Source organism: Toxotes jaculatrix, chromosome 10, assembly GCF_017976425.1.
Source record: "Toxotes jaculatrix isolate fToxJac2 chromosome 10, fToxJac2.pri, whole genome shotgun sequence".
Lineage (NCBI taxonomy): Eukaryota > Metazoa > Chordata > Actinopteri > Toxotidae > Toxotes > Toxotes jaculatrix.
This window is the reverse complement of record NC_054403.1, coordinates 8,182,463-8,201,767: the sequence shown is the minus strand read 5'-3', so window position 1 is coordinate 8,201,767 and position 19,305 is coordinate 8,182,463. Positions and strand designations below refer to the sequence as shown.

The 19,305-nt window shown below is 41.2% G+C and overlaps 1 protein-coding gene across 1 annotated transcript; it reads right to left on the bottom strand.

Annotated features, from left to right (window-relative positions):
- Positions 1-1,180: 1,180 nt before the first annotated feature.
- micu3b (mitochondrial calcium uptake family, member 3b) lies at positions 1,181-19,009 on the bottom strand. Its single transcript, XM_041048911.1, has 14 exons — positions 18,711-19,009; positions 16,841-16,988; positions 14,478-14,509; positions 14,122-14,200; positions 11,382-11,429; positions 11,163-11,245; positions 11,003-11,074; positions 9,833-9,874; positions 7,057-7,145; positions 6,657-6,828; positions 4,689-4,797; positions 4,401-4,558; positions 3,640-3,708; positions 1,181-2,343 (listed from the first exon to the last, which is right to left on the bottom strand). Exons 1-13 carry the CDS (start codon positions 18,972-18,974, stop codon positions 3,640-3,642), a joined length of 1,365 nt encoding a protein of 454 aa, XP_040904845.1. The 5' UTR covers positions 18,975-19,009; the 3' UTR covers positions 1,181-2,343.
- Between the last annotated feature and the right edge of the window lie 296 nt (positions 19,010-19,305).

Genomic DNA, 19,305 nt, shown 5'->3' with positions numbered 1-19,305 from the left:
TTTGTGTCGCCTCCAGGGAGGTGAAACTTCAGTCTTGGTGGAAGCTAATTAAAGTCACTGTGTAGAAGGTGCTGAGGGTCCAGCAGGGTGACCTGAGCTTTCTGTTCTGATACAAGTGTCGAAGATCATTTGAATTTATGGCACACTTTACAGATTGATTTACTTGTCATGAAAAGTCCAACTCAGTCTGTGAAAACAGTTGTACAGTGTCCTCGGTGGCTGTGGAGGAGCTTTTCTGAGATCTGAGAAAATAACCCACATGATGTCATCAGGGTTATTTTGAACTGGGCTTAAAATTTTGATGAGAAAGACTAACACACTGAGAGTGTGGAGCTTGAAAGATGTGCAAAGTAAAAAGCATTTCCCAGACACCGAGGATCTAAAGGAAAACATTGCTGAGTTGCATCATGGGAAATGTAGGATCCAGGGCTTTTTGAGTTAGCATGAAGTTTTCCTTTGACTCAGCTAACAGGCGGAGCTCTGAAAATGGTATCACTGATGTTTTATGTAGCTGTACCACCAGGAAAAAGAGAATTCACAAGTAATATAACCAGATAGTGTCAAGTCACATAATAGTCAATTTATTGTCATACTGTTAACCAATAATAACACAAAGTACTGGTGAATCGTTTAGATAAATAAGATCCTCCTTCACAAACTTGGCCTGATACATAAAGGTATAAATATCTTTGTCCCAATGCACCGACTACAAATGAATGTCTGAGAACGAATGGCTGGACACTGAAACAAAACTTTTCTTTATATTTCAGGGATCTGTTACAGACTCCTTAAACAACTTCCCTCACCTTCCTTCTGGAAGTGCAGGATTAGAGTGTGAGACTGCAAATTATTACCCTGCTGAATTAATCATTTAAAGATAAAAAGTCCCTGATTAGATTCTCGAACACCCCCACAGCCCCAGGTTCCCGATGATTAATACTGTTAATGATTTGCCTTCAGGTAGAGGATAAAACAGCAAATTTATTCTACTGTGGTCCTGCCATCAGTCCACTGTAGTTAAAAAGAAAAAGAGGTTTGTCTGGTGAGGGCGGTGAGAGCCGCTCACACTTTATCAGCTGACTTATGTGAAAACAGCATCTGAACAAGCAATTTTCAACATGTTTTTGTGAAACTGACAGAGAGAAGAAAACAACCAAGACAGCAGATATTTCATGGTATATTTATTGCACCATGTCATTATAAATGCATCTGCCCTGTAAGATCAGTGTAACAGCAGTCGAGGCCTTAGATAAAAGAATGACATACGGTGAGAGGTTTGCAAAACTCTTCAAGAGGTAGACTAACTAATCTAAGCATTCGACAATTAAAGAGGAAGTAGTCTAAAATACAAATACATCAGTCTGGTAGAGAGTGGAACATGTTGATGTCTTCTGTCTTTTTCAGTAGGTAACTCCACCCAAAGCAAACATCTTATCAGTGTAGAACAGTCATCAAGAATTCCTCAGTAACACAAAGTAGTACAAGTGACAGTAATTTGACCAGCACTCATCTAAGCTGAGCGTCCCAAGAGAGGAACAAACATATGGCTTCAATATTTTGCATATTTAAAAAGAGGTCATCCCTGCCAGTGGCATGAAAATAGCACTTCTGTTTACTAGCCAAGAAATGATTAACACTGTTAGCTGCCAGTAGTTAAACAGTGAAAAAGCCACAGACTGAGTGTGAGTGCTCAGGCCTGCTGGCTCTGGGGGATCCTGGAGGATTTTAGCTGCAGCGCTTTGGGAAAGAGGAGGAGGAGGAGGAGGGGGAGGATAAGGGGGAGGGGAGGTGCTGCTGTCCTAAGCTGATCTGTGCATGGGGCTGCAGAGCCGACAAAAGGACAAAGTGTGTGAGTAATGTTGCCGTCATACAGAACGAACCTGGGACATAAGGTGAATCAAACTGAACAATACACACAGGCAAAGCAGTGATAAGACAATGTTTTGACTTTTAGATAAATATATAAAATCAGTGTTAGCAATCTTTAACTGATAAATTAACTGATAGATAAATATTTACAAGTCGATGGATCAGTAAATATTTTTGAACAGTCAAAAGTGTTTAGACAAACGAATTAGTGCAATTTAGGGTCCTGCAACACCGAGTTAAGTGGATTTTCTTGGTGGGTTCATAATGGGTCACTGGTGTTTGTTTGACCACTTGCAAGGGCTTCGCATTAGGTTGACCGCATCCTGTCTGTGGCATGTCCTGTTTATTTTGAAACCTCTAACACTGTGCAATAAGATGCTGCAGCATGCATTAACCCTTTTGCTCTGATAGAGAGGACAGAGGGGGCAAAGCTCGTCCAGTTCATTAGACATGCACCGATGTTGGGATCTTCACCTGGTGACAAAACACAATGATACAAAAGTCCAGTGTGAGTAATGTAAACCATCAGATCGCTCCTACACTGAAGCTGCAATGCTCTTCTATATTACACACCAGGAATAAGAAAGTGAGAAACTCCTTGTACCTCTAAATCAAACGAGTGCAGCAGTAGTTCTGCAAGTATGCAGAAAAAGATCTGGGTCCTCTGCAGTGACTACACATGTAGATTTTCGGCATACAAATCCCCATTTGAGTTTAAGGGCAACAAACCCTGCAGCTCCCTCAAATATCTGTATCATCTGTAGATTTTACTAGTTTTCTTAAATATTAGAAATAGCACAGGGAGCGTTGCCAGAACAGAAGTATGTTCACATATGCAAAAATTATTAAAATGGCACCAGGGGGTAGAAAAAATCATCATAAATTGTACGAAATCCAAATTACTTTGGAATCTAATGCTGAAAGTTAAAGAAATCTTTTTCATACTTGTGGAAATACACTTTCAGTATTTTCTCTCCTGCTGAGAACTAAATGAGAAGATTGATACCACTCTCACATCTGTGTGTTAAATATGCAGCTATTGCCAGCAGCCAGTTAGCGTAGCTTTACATAAGTCTCTTGGCCGGGCACAGTGAGTTCTTGTAGCCTCTGTGGTTGCCTAGCAAATACACAACTGTATATCTGCTAACTGTTTCCCTCTGTTTCCAGTCTTTGTGCTAAGCTAAGCTAACTGCTGGCTATAGCGTCATGTTTACAGCACAGTATTTCCTAAAATTTCTAACTATTCCTTCAACTGCTGACCCGTTTGTATAACCAAAGAGACAAATTGACAGTTCAGAACAACAATGAGGATACACTGAGGCTATTGTCTCTCAAAATTCTCACATTTCTCAAACTAGACATTTTCGTATTGCAGCACTGTTTGCAGAAATATTCAGTTCAAGTCCTTTCCCAAGTTTTATCGGGGCAAATTATCAAGCCCTCTCCAGAGAGGTGCACTTCCTTTGAAACATTTATACGGCTTTAAACTGCACTGCTCACTGCTCATGTATGCAGGCTTAAGCTGGTATCTGGTGGCAGTTGATCAGGCGTTAATATTACAGTGTAACTCAATGCTTCAGGCGAGGAGAGTGTGGGCCTCAAAACACATCTGAACAGACTGACTATGTACTGCAGTAGTGTGTCTGGAAACTGTTAAAGAATTAATACTGAATGTTTATGTGTCACGTCAACCATTGCAAGTATATTTTTTATTTTTGTCTAATATTAAAAAAAAAAAACGTTGACAGTGTCAACAGAAAAGACTTTTACCTATTTGCCTGAAAGCTCCTTCTTCATGCAAGACTTGAAAGAGGTGAACTTCTCCTCCACTCTGACTCCCTGTGAGTATGTGTGACAGAGAGAGAGAGAGAGAGAAAGAGAGAGAGAGAAAGGAAGTTAAAAGAACAACATGAGACCAGTTCCTTGGTGTCCCGCTAGGTGGCAGTATAATTTCACAAAAATCACTTATCACAGACTCAGAGGTGAGATGTGTTTCACTAATAAAAAGTGGCAGGAGTGTAATTTAGACATGATGGCATGGAGGTGTTAAAGTATACCATTACCTAAAGAGAAAATAGACATAATTAGTGCCTACTTAGTTGCTTAGTTGTCGTTAAACAGGAAGGATGGTGTTTGTGTTGATTATGGTCACTTAAGTAGGCCTAATTGTGTAAAAGCACCCTGTTTTGAAAATAAACATGTATTTCTGTGCTCAGCATCAACCCATATTTGCCTGTTCGTCCTTCATCTGGTTAAATCTGACTTGACTTTGCATCCATGTGTCCACCTTTTAGCTCTTTTTGGCAACTCTGCACAGATTACACATTCAGAAGTAGATAATACAAAGGCCGATAATGCTCGGATCTTTCACATCAGCCTGTGCCACTCTCCTTCTCGTCAGTCCTCCTCCGAGCCTCTCTCTGAGGCTGGGGAAGGAGGAGGAGAGTAGGCCGGGCGGGCACATTTCTTCTGTCACTTTCAGCGTCATAAAACAGAGATAAATGGCATTTAATTGACCTCTGCTGTCTCACCCCATTGCCACGGTGCAGCCGATCCTTCATGACGCCAATGAACTCCTTATAGCTGAGTTTACCATCATGATCCTCGTCGAAGATCTTGAAAACGGTGTTGACCAAGTGGTGGGTCAGCTTGATGCCCGTAGCCACGTAGACAGCTCGGGTAAACTCCTCTAAACATGACATTTAAAGTGTTTAGACAAAATCTCAGAAGCCTTTTTTTTTTATATCTCTGCTTGCAGCCACATGGTGAGCTTTGCTCTGCTTCATGGATATCTCTGAGCTCAAGCAGCTCGTCTTTACCTTGACCAACGGAGCGGTTGGCAAAGTTGTACATCTGCATGGCGATGGTAAAATCCTCCAGGTTGTTTAAGAACTGGAAGAAGGACCTGAACTCCTCAAAGGTGATCCCCTGCAAAGAGATAACATCAGTGCAACAGCGTCTTTATTTATGAAACATAAACCTTGTGAAATGTAACTCTAGAAATTATAAAGAGCCTCATAAAGCAAACGGCTGCATGTGTCAACACTCCAGCTAAAGGATAGTGCTACAATTCACACAATACATAATAATCTGCTTCCTTTCATCCTGCGGGGGAATCCTTAGTGTGTGCGGGACCTTGAAGCCATCAGATAGATAACACACCCAAACAGACAAAGTATACACTGCTGGATTTTCCCTGCGCAGTATGGACACGCTGAGCTGTCAGCGGTGGGGGGAGGATTGTAGGTTTTTGGGAAGAGGTCAGGCCGTTTGCAAACTTTTCTAAAGCAGATTAACCTGATACTTGCATAAACAAAAACAAAAGTGATGAATCCCCAAACATCTCAGGCTTGGGTGATGACTCAAACACTGAGCCTATTGATGTCCACTCAACCATCCCGCAGCTACTAGCTCCTTCTCTTGCCGGGGGCCCCGTCGAACAGGCAACACACACAGCCTAACAAATGGAGTAATGACTAATCTGTGACGCTTTGCTGTTTTAACAACGTGAGGGCCATAAAATATCTCTTAGCCTAATGATGAGACCCACTTGATTATCAATGGAGATCTAGCAACAGGCTACTCGAGGTGGCTGAGGAGCTGCTGGCGTCTTTTCATGCGGGTCGGCGTGCCAAGAGGAAAAACAAATTAAAGCTCAAATGAGGATGCTTCACTCAACAGCTAATTCACACAGTGGTACAGAAAGAAACGGAGGCGTAAAATACTTCCATATTCACACACAAAACAAAGAAACTACATGATTTTTTTTTTCTTATGTAGGCTCTATGTTTGTAGAAAAATTAACCTGCCTGTATGTTTCTTTGGAAGGAATTGTCGGATTGTCAAACAGCTTTGGAAACCCCCTCTGACTCTTGAATGGCTGTGGTTCATTCACACTGTGCATTGCTATGTCTTTTGAAATTGCTTTCAGTGCTGGACGACATAGTTGTAATTTTAAAATTCAAAACTTTGTTGCTTCAAAAAGATAGCTAATCAATAACAAACAAATCAACATCTTAGATCAACACCCTTCTCGTGTCTGTACGCTAAATATGAAGCTATAACCAGTGTGCAGTTAGCTTAGCTTAGCATGCAGACTGGAAACCTAGCTCTCTCCAAAGTTAAGTCTTTCAGCACACAGCAACAAACACATTATATTTTGCTTGTTTAATTTACACAAAAACCAAAATATATACACAACAATTTGGGATTTAACTGGGAGTTATGTGCTGCAGCTTTTTCTTGGCAGGGTGCAGTGACTTCCTGAAGTCTTGTGCCAGGTGTGGTACCATCGTGTCTGTGCAGGCACCTATATCTCACTGACTGTATCTGGCAACCTGAGCTATGGCCAAAGATGCTGCACCGGGCAGACAGATAAACTGTTGTTTGTCAATTAGCTCCAACACATAACTCCCCTAACACCACAAAATGTAATTTAAAATTCTATGTAATTTAAAGGAGATAGCACATGTGAGCTTGACAGTGGATGATAAGAACTTTTTCAACTTTAGACAGAGCCAGGCTAGATGTTCTTCTCACTTTTTATCCCATTAAGGGAGTGTGAAAAACACAGATGTAAAGATAAAGTTACCAGTATAATAATGTCCAATTCAATCTCTCCTGCATTTTTTTGAGGCTCCAGTTTTTGATGTTGTATTGGATTACATCATATTGTAAGGCATTAACTTTTATTCTGTCTACCCCTTTAAGGTGCACTTTAAGATGAGGAATGGGAACTGTCAGTGGTAACGTGAAGACAAAATGAATCTAAAGGACAAACAATGCACCTTTTCATCTGGCATGCTGTGTCGCACGTTCTCCAAGTATCCGCTGACGTCGTCCACGTTGGTGTAGCGAAGGAGGATCCGAGCGAAGTCTTCCTCGCTGATGGTGGGCATGCCTTTGGAGTAGGAGAGGAACTCGATCTCAAGCACCTCTGTCTGCAAGTTGTCCATGAACCTGGAGGAGCGAGACGGACGGCAGCTGCTGACAAGAAACGCCACCACCAGGAACTCACATGCACAAAGGAACACTTGACATGATCACTGAAAAACTTCTAAAGGTTTAGCTGGTAGGGGTTAAATGGTGGTATGAATATGATTAATGACAATATTACAGTGAGAGATAATAATTTTCTCAGTGACATTGTGATTAATGACAGAGCAGACAAAAGGTTTCTCAACTCACTTGTAAAAATCTTCAAATTTCAGCTCAGCTTTGCCTTTTTTCCCAAAGAAGTGAACCAGCAGCGTTGTCTCCGTTTTTTCATCCACGTGCTATCAGAAGGAGCAAAAGTTAACTGCGTTATCACTCCTTTTAGCTTTAAACATCCACCTCAGATGTGATGTAAGTTGTTAAAAACAACAAAAAAGCAGCAAACCACCATGCATAACTGATTACTGCTACGATTAAGCCAAACTCTGTCTAAATTTGCACAAAATCTCAGTTCCAGCGGCCAGTATAAAGCTGTCCTGTCATATACAGCAGTATCATGGTAACACCAGGTAAACATTAACACTGACATTTTATTTAACCATGCTGAAACTTTAAGTAAAGATGTTAGTTAATAGCCATACCCAGATTCAGCTATTGAATAATCACTCAGAGTTAATGGTTAATTCTCACTGGGCCTGAAACCAACACAATACAAACAGGTGCCATGCAGCAGATTTATTACACATGCTTCACCCCCGGTTGCAGATGCTGCTTCTGTTAGAGGAAACATTAGAGGAGCTCTCTGAGTATTTACTCTTACTAACAAGAGGACAGATGACAGATAAATCAAGAACACGTTCCACTGTGCTTGCTAGCACAGAACCTACAGGAATTTCTACAGAAACAAAACAGTGAGGACAGTCAGATAGTACAGCAGGAGCTGTTGTGTAATATCACTGCATAACAACAATAGTCAAAGGTGAAGAAGCATCTTAGTGACCACTTCACTACCTCAGTGAGGTCAGAAAACAGAACTTGACTTGTGCCACGTCGGAGAACATCCCACATGCCCCGGGCCTCTGCATGCTGAGTGTCTTTGTTAAGAACCTGTGGTAGCAGTCGAAGCACAGCTGTTAGCAGAGGAAATACACCTGGAATATGTTAACTAGATTAGGGAAAGTAAAATGGAAGGACAAACACGAAGGGGGCACACTGTGACAGGAGAACATAGATGCGCAGGCAAGGAAGAGGACAAGGAGACACAGACGTATAGCAGAAGACAGACAGATAGGTGAGCATGTGATCCACAGAGACACGGAGACAGACAAACAATCTGACATCCATCCATACTCAAACAGGCAGAAACAGACTGGGGCTGACACCAGTGTATCTGAGAGGCCCATCGGCCCTGACATGAGCCTGCTCTGCAGCGATGCATGCAGCCTCTTGGCAGGGACATTGAGCCAACACAGGTAACACATGTCCAAAGCATGCAGGGCGTAAGACCTGGAGGGTGAGGTTAACTATGTAAGTATGTGCAAAGTTGATACAGGTTATCAGACACCTGCCCGCCACAGTACGATTGTGAAATAGGTTCAGTTTTTTATTTGATGTCCTGCATTTTCTCTAAGATTTTTTTGGTCTTCTGTCTGTGTCACATTTTCTGCTTGTTGCCGTCTGGAACAAAGAAGCCACTCTGTGCTATTTTTCTCAATGAGGTCACGCTCCTGCTCCCAGATTACCCAATCATTATTATTATTACAGTTTACACAGCTCCCTTCACTCTCTCAGCTGCTGAGAGACTAATATAACTACAGCTACACTGAGACACAACTGTCAACAACAATTTGCTTGTAATCGGTGTCATGTGCAATAAAAAAAGATCAGAGAAAATCTGTCTTCCAAGTAATTAAGAAAAATTTGGATTTCTCACTCCCATTTAAAAACCAACCCATGTTGATGTCTTTAATTCTCATTCTGTTTTTTCATCCTATCATTTCTTCAGCCTCTCAAGTCTCGACATCACCTCACTGAAAAGCATGCAGCCAACAGCCAGCTGCTGTCGGCACGCGTTCTTAAGTATGGCTTGCTTAATTTCATAATATTTATTTATCTTATTCTTTTTTTTGTGTGTGTCTCTCCAGCCTGAGGGGGAATGCGAGACAGCTGATAAAACAGCTTTTCCTTTGCGCCTCATCGCTTTTCACCAGAGAGGGAGATTTACAACATGATCCCACAGCTAATTACAGAACAACTCTTTAATGCACCGCGCTGCTCCCATCTCATCCCATGAAAAGATCCTGATATACTTGTAAGTAGAATATGCTGGGGAAAGCCCAACCGCAGCACTGAAGTCATGCCTGTTATGTGTTTTTGAAAAGATTTGACTTTTGAACTTTTTGCTGGAAAGATACCTACAGTACGGCAGGAGGAATCAAAACAAAAAAAGACACACCTAAAGCTAAAGTCTTCAAACAGTGCTCTGAAAAGATGGGCCTGTCCCTCTGTTAGCTGTAGGCTCTTCTCTGTGTGTGTTGAGTGCTTTTCACAGTGCTGCTTCTTCTCCCTGACTGGCATCTTCATGGTCAAACCCATCTCAAAAGGTAACCTGAGCCCAAATACCACTCCTCAAGAAACTGTAAAAATAAAACATGGGGGTCTGGGCGAAAACGTTGTCAGTCTTCAGGTAAGAGCTTTTTGAAGTGGAATCTCTCGCCCATTGCTGACAAAAGGCAAGTACATAAATCATCTGCACTGCACCCCCTCCGCTACCACACACACACACACAAAGACAATATGTCAGATAATGTTGAAGCATACAGTGATGTATTTCAATTTCAGTGAATGTGAAGGAGGCTATCTGGTGTTAACAGAGACAAATACGGGTGGTGTCAGCCCCTGAGATGTGTGTTTTCTGTGCTAACTCACTATGCACAAACATTTTCAGGTTAAGGAGGCCGCATGCCAAAAATACATGCAACAAGCAGAACTGTTCATTTTTCCTTCAGGGAAAAAGAACAATACGCACACTGTGCGGCTGGGATTTGCGATGACCGTAAAGCTGCAGGATCTGAAAACCAGAAGTGATAAGGTGCATGCATGACAGAGGATTCATTCATAATTCACAAAGTATTTTAGAACAGGAGGATGGTTGGAAATTAGTTTGTAAGCAATCAACTGATTTCTTTTTTTTAAGTCACAATCGTCAAGTTTATATGACCTGACTTTACCACTGAACCTTTGCTTAAGCTTCATGAATGCACCCAGAGTCTTCATCCTCAACTTTGTCTTCTTGCAAAGCAGCATTATATTTCCAAATCTAGAGTACCCATTCTGATGATCTTTTTGATGGTTATACGGGCGTCAGACTAATTCAAGACTGTCCAGAGATGCTAACATTTGTCCCAGCAGAGTAAGCTCCTCCATGTTGTGTTTGTGTGATAAGACCTCAAAGAGTTGCTCTTATCGCTCTATTCAGCTCTGCCTGTTTACATCCACCTGCATGCGGCATAAGGTCGCTTTAAAGAGATGAAAGCCTCAGGCATGTTTTACCCTGTATGACAGTCACCTATGTAGTGTTCTCTAGGAATACTGCAAGCACTGCAAGCAAAAACCTACAATGTTGGATGCTGCTTCAAATTCAAAAATTTCAAAAGAATTTAAGATAAAGCTGCATTTACTTTTTCTGGCTAATGGGAGCTGCAAGCACAGCACTGACATCATCACTTTATAGCAAGGTATTTGTTATGTACATATCAAGAAGACACAGAGCAACTTCAGTCTTCATTTGAAGTCATGTTTCTGTCCAACTGACATCCACTATTTAGCCTCTTTTAGCTCTGCTTTGGTCTCCACCAACTCCTGAGGGAAAGATCTAGCTCTTAAGCTGCTAATTGCTCTGCTTTTTTGACTAGCTAGTTGCTAACATCTGTCTTCTGTGTGTGTTTATAGGAGCCTTTTGTGCTGAAACAACGGCCTGCTGCTGCTCCTAGATTCAAGGTGGATGAGGACCAGAAAACCAAAACAATGAGCTAAAACGTGCCAAATAAACCCGTGAAGCTGTGAGGAACTGCAAAGTTGGGTAATAACCACTGGTTTTGTTACTATGCACAATTCCTTTAACCTTGCACATGGTCCTTTGGTAAATAAAAACATATATGTTGGAGCAATTTTAATAATAGTTTAATAATACTCATACCTGCTGGTCCAATCTTTGCACATCTTCACTAACTTCTTTTCTATCCTTTTTCTTGCGGAAAATTTCCTCCAGCTGGAGAAAAGATGATAGTTGTTATGCAAATTGTTATGCAAGTGCATCAAATGTATTTTATATCTGCTTATCGAGATGTGGTTCATACCACCAGGAACTCCCTTTTGTCCACCATTTCATTCCCATCTGCATCAAACATGTTGAAAGCAATCCTGAAGCCTGCATGAGGCTCTGAAAATAAATAAAATTAAATATTAAAAATTATATAAAATATATCATATAAAACTTATATTTGGACAGACACCTTTTAATCTCTAAGTAATGTTTGAGATAATTCTGTTACAGTCAGTTAAAAACATAGACTTACTTGTTAAAATGCAGAGCAGGAAGAGATACTCTGTGTAACTAATGACACCTGAAAAAAAAGAGAGAAAAATGAGTCAAAATGAGAAACAAAAGCTAAAATGTTCCCTTTTCCAGCATCAAATAGCATTAATGACACCATGTTTACAGATGTTCAAAGTTATGTGGCTGAGATGAATAAGCCAGCCAAAGAAACAGTGCACGCCTTCAGACGAGAGTAATCTTCTCGCTCTCACTGATAACATCTTAAAAGGTGCCTTTTACTTCATGCTTGGTGTTCCTCTCACACAAACACGGGCTTTACAACTGAGCTGACCTATCTGGACACAAACCCAAACAAATTTAAAGCCTACGGCTTCTGATCGTGTTTGGGTAACAAGGTGTAATACATTCTCAAGTGATCTGTCACTGATTGAAAATGGCCGATTCAGGTTTTGTGTTGCGTCCTTCAGCTCCCTTTGTTGTGTGACACGGAGAAGGGAAGAGTAAGTGTCGGGAGACATCTCAGCCGACTCAGGAGGCTTCTCCCCTCTGACTCTGAAAGCATTCCCAAGCTTTTGTTTACTCAGGAAGATAGAGAATCGAGTTCAGATAGTTCTGGGTGACTGCTCTGGATGTTATGGGAAAAGAATTCAGGTACAGGGCTTGCTGCAGGGAGACATTTTCAGAAAGAGGAACATTAAAGGGACAAGAACAAAACTAGCAAACGAAGATGTAATTTTTACTCTGTCTTACACGTCCTCTGGGGTAGGCAACTACTGCTGCAAGTAGGATGATGTGGAAACCGTTGAAACATATGTACACACTGAAGTGTGAATAGAGAATTAACGATGCGTGCCATTAGACAAAGTTCATCTAAAAATTCCCCAAGTGCTCCATCTTCTCACCCCAGCCCTCACTGTTTGGCAGGTACGGCCTTATAATGACAACAGACCTCTAGCTTCAAAGCTTCTAAAGCTTAAATGGGTTGAGGAAAGGAAAAAAAAACTTTTAAGATTCCAGCCATGTCTCACCAATACCACACACCTTCACTCCTGGAGGGAGCCCCCCCCCACCTCCTCCTCCTCCTCCTTCTCCTCCTCCCTGCAGCTCAGCCTCTGAGCTCAAGTAGATGTTGTTAGACAATACAAAGAATTCCACAGAAACACTTCATACAGAGTGGCAGTCCCGGAGATGTAATCCAATGCCATTCTTAGGCTTCATAATGTCCGTGGTGATCAGGGGGGTGGCCAGTGGGACATGTCTCAACATAGCTGGGTTCAAACAGCTCCCTCATTCTCTAAAGCAACGCTTTGTTCACAGATCAATCCAGTCCCTTTTTTCCCTGACAAAGCCGCAACGTTTAACAGCAGGATTAAAAGCCCCAAATCCCAGCATTGGCACTTAGCTAAAGCAACAGAGGAGAGAGCAGAACAGTGAGATCTGATGCTCCACTAGCTCGTCTGACCTACTGAGCGGGAGTGTGCAGGCCCAGGTGGGAAATTTAAAAAAAGATTTTCACTCACAGTGACGACTTCCATTTTCTTCATGCAAGGTGACTGTGAACTGAGGTTTGCAGCCGATGAGAGCAGTAGTTTCACAGCCCGCATTAAGCGAAATCAGATTCTCTTTTCAAACACACCCATGAAGGCTCCACATGAGTCGAGTGCAGTGCTCACACACGGTGCCATTTGTTTACAAGCTTAAAGAATCTGAGCAGTTTCACCTCACGTAGTGACAGATTGGGAAGTGTGGATTTGCAGACAGGATTTGTTGAGCAGTAGCATGGAAGAAATCACAGCCTAGTTGGTCAGTCAAAGTTTTTAGAGCTACAGCGATAACTTTGTTATCGATTAAAATGACAATTATTTGCTTAATCGGTTGATCATTTTGTTCACCTAACGTCAAATAACAGTGCATCACAGTTTCCCAGAGTCCGAGGTGGCCATCTTTGAGTTGCTCGTTTGGTCCAACCAACAGTCTAAAACCTCAAAACATTCAGTCAACTATCATATATGACAAAGATCAGCTACAAATCCTCACAACTGAGCAGCAGGAACCAAAGAATATTTGGCTGTTTAATTTTCTGATAACAGATTAATCCAATAGATGGCAGTTTTTCTAAAAGAAAAAATTGGGGAAAGCAGCAAAAAACTGGCATTAGCAATACAAAACCTTTCTTCACTCAGGTGTAACAAGTGCCAGTGTAGTCTTTTCAGCAAGGGTTTATTTTAAGGGTCCATAATTTTAGAATTTCCAAACTGTTTTGAAAATCATTTGCAATTTGGTGCTAATTATAGGGAAAACAGAGAGGGTAATTAGAACACTTAAATTAATTAATTCCTATTAATTGCTGCTATTACACAGTCATAAAACTGCTCAACCAAACATGCAGAAAAGTGAGATTTGTCTATAAATAATTCATGATTTGTCTACTTAGGTTAAAAAGGAGCTTTATACTTCATAATTATTTCTTTTTTTTTTATTATAGAAACAAGGGACAAACTTTTTGTATATTATCAATGGACAAGCAAAGGTTACCTGAGAATAACTCTACAACATGTTAGAGGTCTGATGGAGAGATAAGATAAGATTTACAGCACACACTGGATTATATGAGGCTGACATGCACAACAGAGCACACTCTGAATGAGACATGGAAGGCCTTAATATGACAGCTTAAAAAACATAAAGGCGTAAAGGGGAATTACTTCTATTCGAGGGATTTATGTGCGCGGCTCCAATACAATAAGAGCGTTGCTCACCTCGTTCACGAAGATTCCTAAACAAATTAGATGATCCTTTCCAAACAGGTGGGGTATCAGCCAGCATCTTGTCTAATTCCTGAGAGAACAGAGGAAAATCCCAAGTCACTCATTCATTTCTAAATCCTGGGTACTCCCAACATAACACAACGTATGCTGGTATTACAGGCATTACAGTAATTACAGAGGTACAGCAGAAATTCTCCGCAAGACCAACAAAAATGAAGAAGCAACGGTCTTCATTTATGGTAACTGAGCATTTATTTAGCAAGTGTAACATCTTAAATATAAAACATAGTAATAGGAGATGTAGACTGTAAAACAGCACTGGGTGATTTTAAGACAGAACAACTCACCCTTTTTGTGAGTGACTTCCATCCTCTTCTACCTAAAAACATAAAGTTAACACTTAGCAGCTGATACATTTGTGAGTTTTGAGAAACAAAAGTGAAAACAGGTGTTTATGTGGACAGCAACATAAGCTGGATATCTCCATGGACACATTCCGATGGTCAATAAAGCATAAGATAAGATGGATGCATCGTAAAAGCACCTGGCTGGGAAATCACATCGATAACAGTGACAATAACCCTCCACTGACACATTTTAGAGCCTGCGTATAAAGCTGGGATTATGATTTCCATATAATGGCTTGCTCTTCACCAAAGTAAGGAAGGGCAGGACTGTTTTCGATGCTTTCAATTAATGTTTCATAACCTGCAATTCGTATGGATCTCATATGAATAATTTACACGACAGCACTTTAAGTTTTGACTCAAATGATTCGCTGCTAAATGGCTTTAACTGCTCCATGTGCTGTCTCTGAAATTAAACCATCACTGATGCATTATGTACATGTCCAAGGTCGTCCTAAACATCCACAGGAATGACAAAACCCTCATTTTACAGCCACAATATAACCATAAAGCACCATGATTACCATTTTGCAACACATTATCCATTAGCAACCGGAGGATAATGACTAAAGGTGTGCTGTTCCATCAGGGCTTCTTGTTTACCTTCCTCATTATATGACCAGTGAAACCATGTTCAAAACATTACATCAGGCCACACACCAAATCATGATCAATCACAGTAATAACAATGTCTTATCATTACATTTATGACTTTCATGCTAAGTTGTTTGGTGTCTCTGGGTCTCTGCGAGTTTGCCACATAAATGAGCCATAAAAGTGGGGTGGCTGGTAAAGATGTCTATCTTTATGCAGGTGTTATGACTGCAGCACTTCAAGCCGCAACTTATTGTCTGATGACACTTCCCAGGCCCTCAGCAGCAAGTCCCAGGAAACAACACTGGGTCCTTTTTTTTTAAGAATCTTGAGTAATAGGAGGATAAAAGAGAACGGATTTATCTGATGACTTGACGGAAGTGTAATTAAGGAAATGGCTGCTGACAAATACAGCTGATTTCTCCACAGAGCTGAAAACATTATAAAGGCTGAGCTGCAATCTGTTGCCACTGGAGATGAAATAATAAGTTGATTAAGTGACTTGGGGACATAAAATGAATTGCTAGTCATTTGTGATAATCGATAAGCCTAATCATTTCAGTCATTTTTTAAGCCAATATATTTGTAATAGTAAACTGAAAATATTTGTTGTTTGGGACTTTTAGTTGGACAGAACAAGACATTTTAAGACATCACATTGAACTTTAGCTTTAAGTTATTTTATACCACATTCACAGACAGTATATTCAGCTTATTAAACAGACTGGATATGCTTGTTTCCATCAAAGGAACTCAAGGAACCCAAGAACCGTCACAGAAACTTTACCTGTGTTTCAACTGGAGGAACCAAAGTCTAAATAGTTCTCCCACAGTTCCTGATTCTCAGAAAGCCCGTCCTCTGTAGATAGTACTTTCTGATTGTCCAGGAACTATTGGGAAATAGTGTGCAGTCCTTAACATTGCTCACTGATCAAACACAAAGCCCAGGCTTCTGCAGCTTTTGTATAGAATTAATTCATGTACTCAAGCCCTTTTAGTGCTGCTACAATAAGTATTAGGAAGGATGGATGTTTGTGATTATTGATGTTAGAAACAGTTATGTTGTAAAATTTATGTTGTCAACTTCCTGATTTCTCTGAAGATAAAGAGAGGTCAGGCAGGTGATAGAGAGAAATAAAACCTGATTTGATTTAATGTACTAAAGAGATAAATCCTAATGAGTGAAAACTGTCGAACAACGCCAACATGTTTTATCCTTCTAATTCGCCTGATGCTGACAGTTATTATGGAAACGCAAACAGGGAATCACACAAGCAATTTTGCTCCCCAGATTTATTCCTGAATTGTATTCTTATGACCTTTTAGTTCCTGGAACTACTTGGTCGAAAAGAAGTAAATGTTTAACATCAACAGGGCTGCAACCAATTAACAATTTAATTATCAATTAGTCAGGTGATTATTTCATTCGTTTCTCAGTTAATAGATCGATCATTTGCCCATCATAAGCTCCCACAGCCCATGGTGATGTTCCACTCACTTTTGTGAGATCAATAACTCAAATAACTGATATTTTATATTTATCTAGTTGTCGTTCTTTAGCTTTTGATCAGACAATCATCTTTTGCAGATCAACTTTGCCCATTTGCCCAAGAAATGTAAATATTCAGATTTTCACTCCTCTGAGAACTTTGAGAAAGTCTCATGTGTTTCGGTGTTTAGTGTTGAGTAATGTAACACAGCACACTCACTTTTTGGTTCGTTCAGAGTGACGGATTCGATGAAGTTGAGTGGAGTCATGTAGAGCTGGCCCTCATGCTCCACCGAACTGAACAGGCGAAATCTGTTTTCATAGGACGACATGTACACATCTCCATCATCCAGACCATAGGTCCTCACCTGTAAAAACACACACACATGTACGCACACACCATCATGAAATATTGCAAATCATATCAACGGTGATAATACTGTCTGAAAGATGCTTTTTATGAAATCCATGGCAGCTTTCCTTGTCACGAAAAGCCTCGCTCACATGGTACAACAAAGAGGTCCATGCTTTAATTCAGTAATGGGGAGCATGTTATGTCAGCCCTATTTTTCATCCCTGTGCACCAGATAATGTCCCTACAACTGTTCAGACCCAGCCAGATCAGAGGCTTGGATTGGTGAAGACAGAGTGGATCTCTCTGTCAGGTGGCACAGTGCCAGGTCCACTGGGCACAGAGCAAACACCCAGGGAATGCATGCCCCCCTCTGCTTAACCATTAAACCCCCTCTAACCACCCCCGCCTCTCATCAAATGTCAGCCCCTCCGCCAAGCCCCAGTGTCCAGTTTCCTGTGTCCCTGAATTCCTGCAGCCTGTGGACACCAGTCAAGTTTACCTCCCTCCTACCTGCAGATATCAAACAAGGAATCTTCTGTAGCTCGAGGTGTGCGAGCCAGACCTGATTTACATGTTTGTTTACGTCTCCTGTGATCTGTGAAAATCATGTCAACATTGTCAAAACATGTCTGAGCTAGAGACTTGGAAGTGCTGGTATGTAGACTAATAGGGCCAAAAACACATTGCACAGGGGGCAGACAAAATAATTTGAGCATCTGACATGCAAAGAATCACAACAGTTCTGCAAAAAATAACTGTGTGAAACTAATAATCAGTGCTGCAATTATTAGTAAATTTACTGATTTACAAGAAAATGTACAAACAAACCTTAATCGGATAAGACATTTTTCAAACAAATATTTAGAAATTTCCTGGTCTCCATGAAATGCTGTCATTACAGATGGAGCTCTCAGTTTTTTGAAGAATCCAAGAATGAGTTTTTTAAACATCCTGTTTGTCAAGATGTTGCTGAATCTTCTCTATAATGTGTACAATGACAGTGATGAAGGCCATAAACTGAAACAATACACTGCTCTCACAATAAAGTTGTTGCTGGAGTTTGGACACTTTAACAGTGTTTACCTTTCTCCTGCATCTTGGGAGAAGGTGACCTGGTGCCAGAAATTCCTACTTCCAAAACAACCTACTTCCACAAAGTAGGACCTCAGAAATCACCACAGTTTGAATCAATAGCTCTCTGATATTGAATCAGCAAAAATTCACAGAGTTAAAGTTCATTGATAGGCTTTTGTATTAGACCACAAATTGTTCATCTCGTAAACACTATAAATGTTGTATAATGTATGTGTGAGTAATGTATCTATTTTCTCTTAAGTTCATTAAGGTTACGTATCAATTGCTGCGACAAAAAGCAGGCAAAAGCTTTAATTTAATGGCAGCCACTGGGTCACGTGATCTAAGACGCCTTTAACCATTTTGCCATTTCAGCACCAAAGGTCGCGGATAGCTCCGGATGATGACGACACATCATCATCATCATCATCATTATTATTATCGTCATCATCGTAGTTTCACGTGCACGCGCTGATGCGAGACCAGCTAATCAATGGAAATGCAGACTCTCTGGTCATGGCTGCTTTGTTCTGATAGTAAACACTTAAGTTTAAATTGAGAGTCAAGCATTTTGCACGGCTCTGGGTGTTTTCACTGCAGCCTCTGTGAGCTGCAATGTTATCATTAAAGCCCCTGCTGCTTGGTAAATGCCCCACTGTACCTTATCGGTGGCAGAAACCGACGGCAACGCCAGATGCAAGAGTCGAGCCTCGACATGGCTCCTCAGTCCGGAACGTCTACCGTCAAACGAGCAGTAGTAATAAGCAGCACCGGCCGCCGCCGCTGCCGCGGTGACACACGCTCCGGCTGCGATAACTTTCAGCGCCTTTGCCGCTTGTGAGGACGTTTGTGGTTTCCGCGCCGTAAACGTTCCTGTTTTGGAGCTGTTAGTGAATGAGGGGATAAGTCTGCGCAGGGCAGCCATGGCTGTTTACACTGAGCTGTCGTAACCGGTAACACAACGCGCAGAGCAGAGCAGGGCAGCGCGAGCCGCCTGCTGCTCCGAGCTCGCGAGAAATGCCGTGGGTATTTCAGGTCGCTGTGGGATTAAAGGGCGTCAGATTCAGAAGTGTGAAGAAAATGTTTAAATCTCTGGAATGAAGATGGAAACTGACTCTGGGTTATTTCCCTTCAGCCGTGGGTTGATTTAAAGTGTTGTATGTTTTATATTATCAGGTTTAAGTGATGCCAGAGCTCAGTTTAAGCCCCCAGCCCACCACCAACTCTCTCCCCCTGAGTCTCTCTTATTTTATGCC

Bases quoted from the DNA above. Each gene is read 5' to 3' on its own strand.
- micu3b (XM_041048911.1), bottom strand. From the start codon at position 18,974: ATGGCTGCCCTGCGCAGACTTATCCCCTCATTCACTAACAGCTCCAAA. The intron at 16,989-18,710 runs GTACAGTGGGGC...GTGTTTTTACAG, and splicing joins CGGTTTCTGCCACCGATAAG to GTGAGGACCTATGGTCTGGA. The intron at 9,875-11,002 runs GTATGAGTATTA...TCTGGTTTTCAG, and splicing joins TGCAAAGATTGGACCAGCAG to ATCCTGCAGCTTTACGGTCA.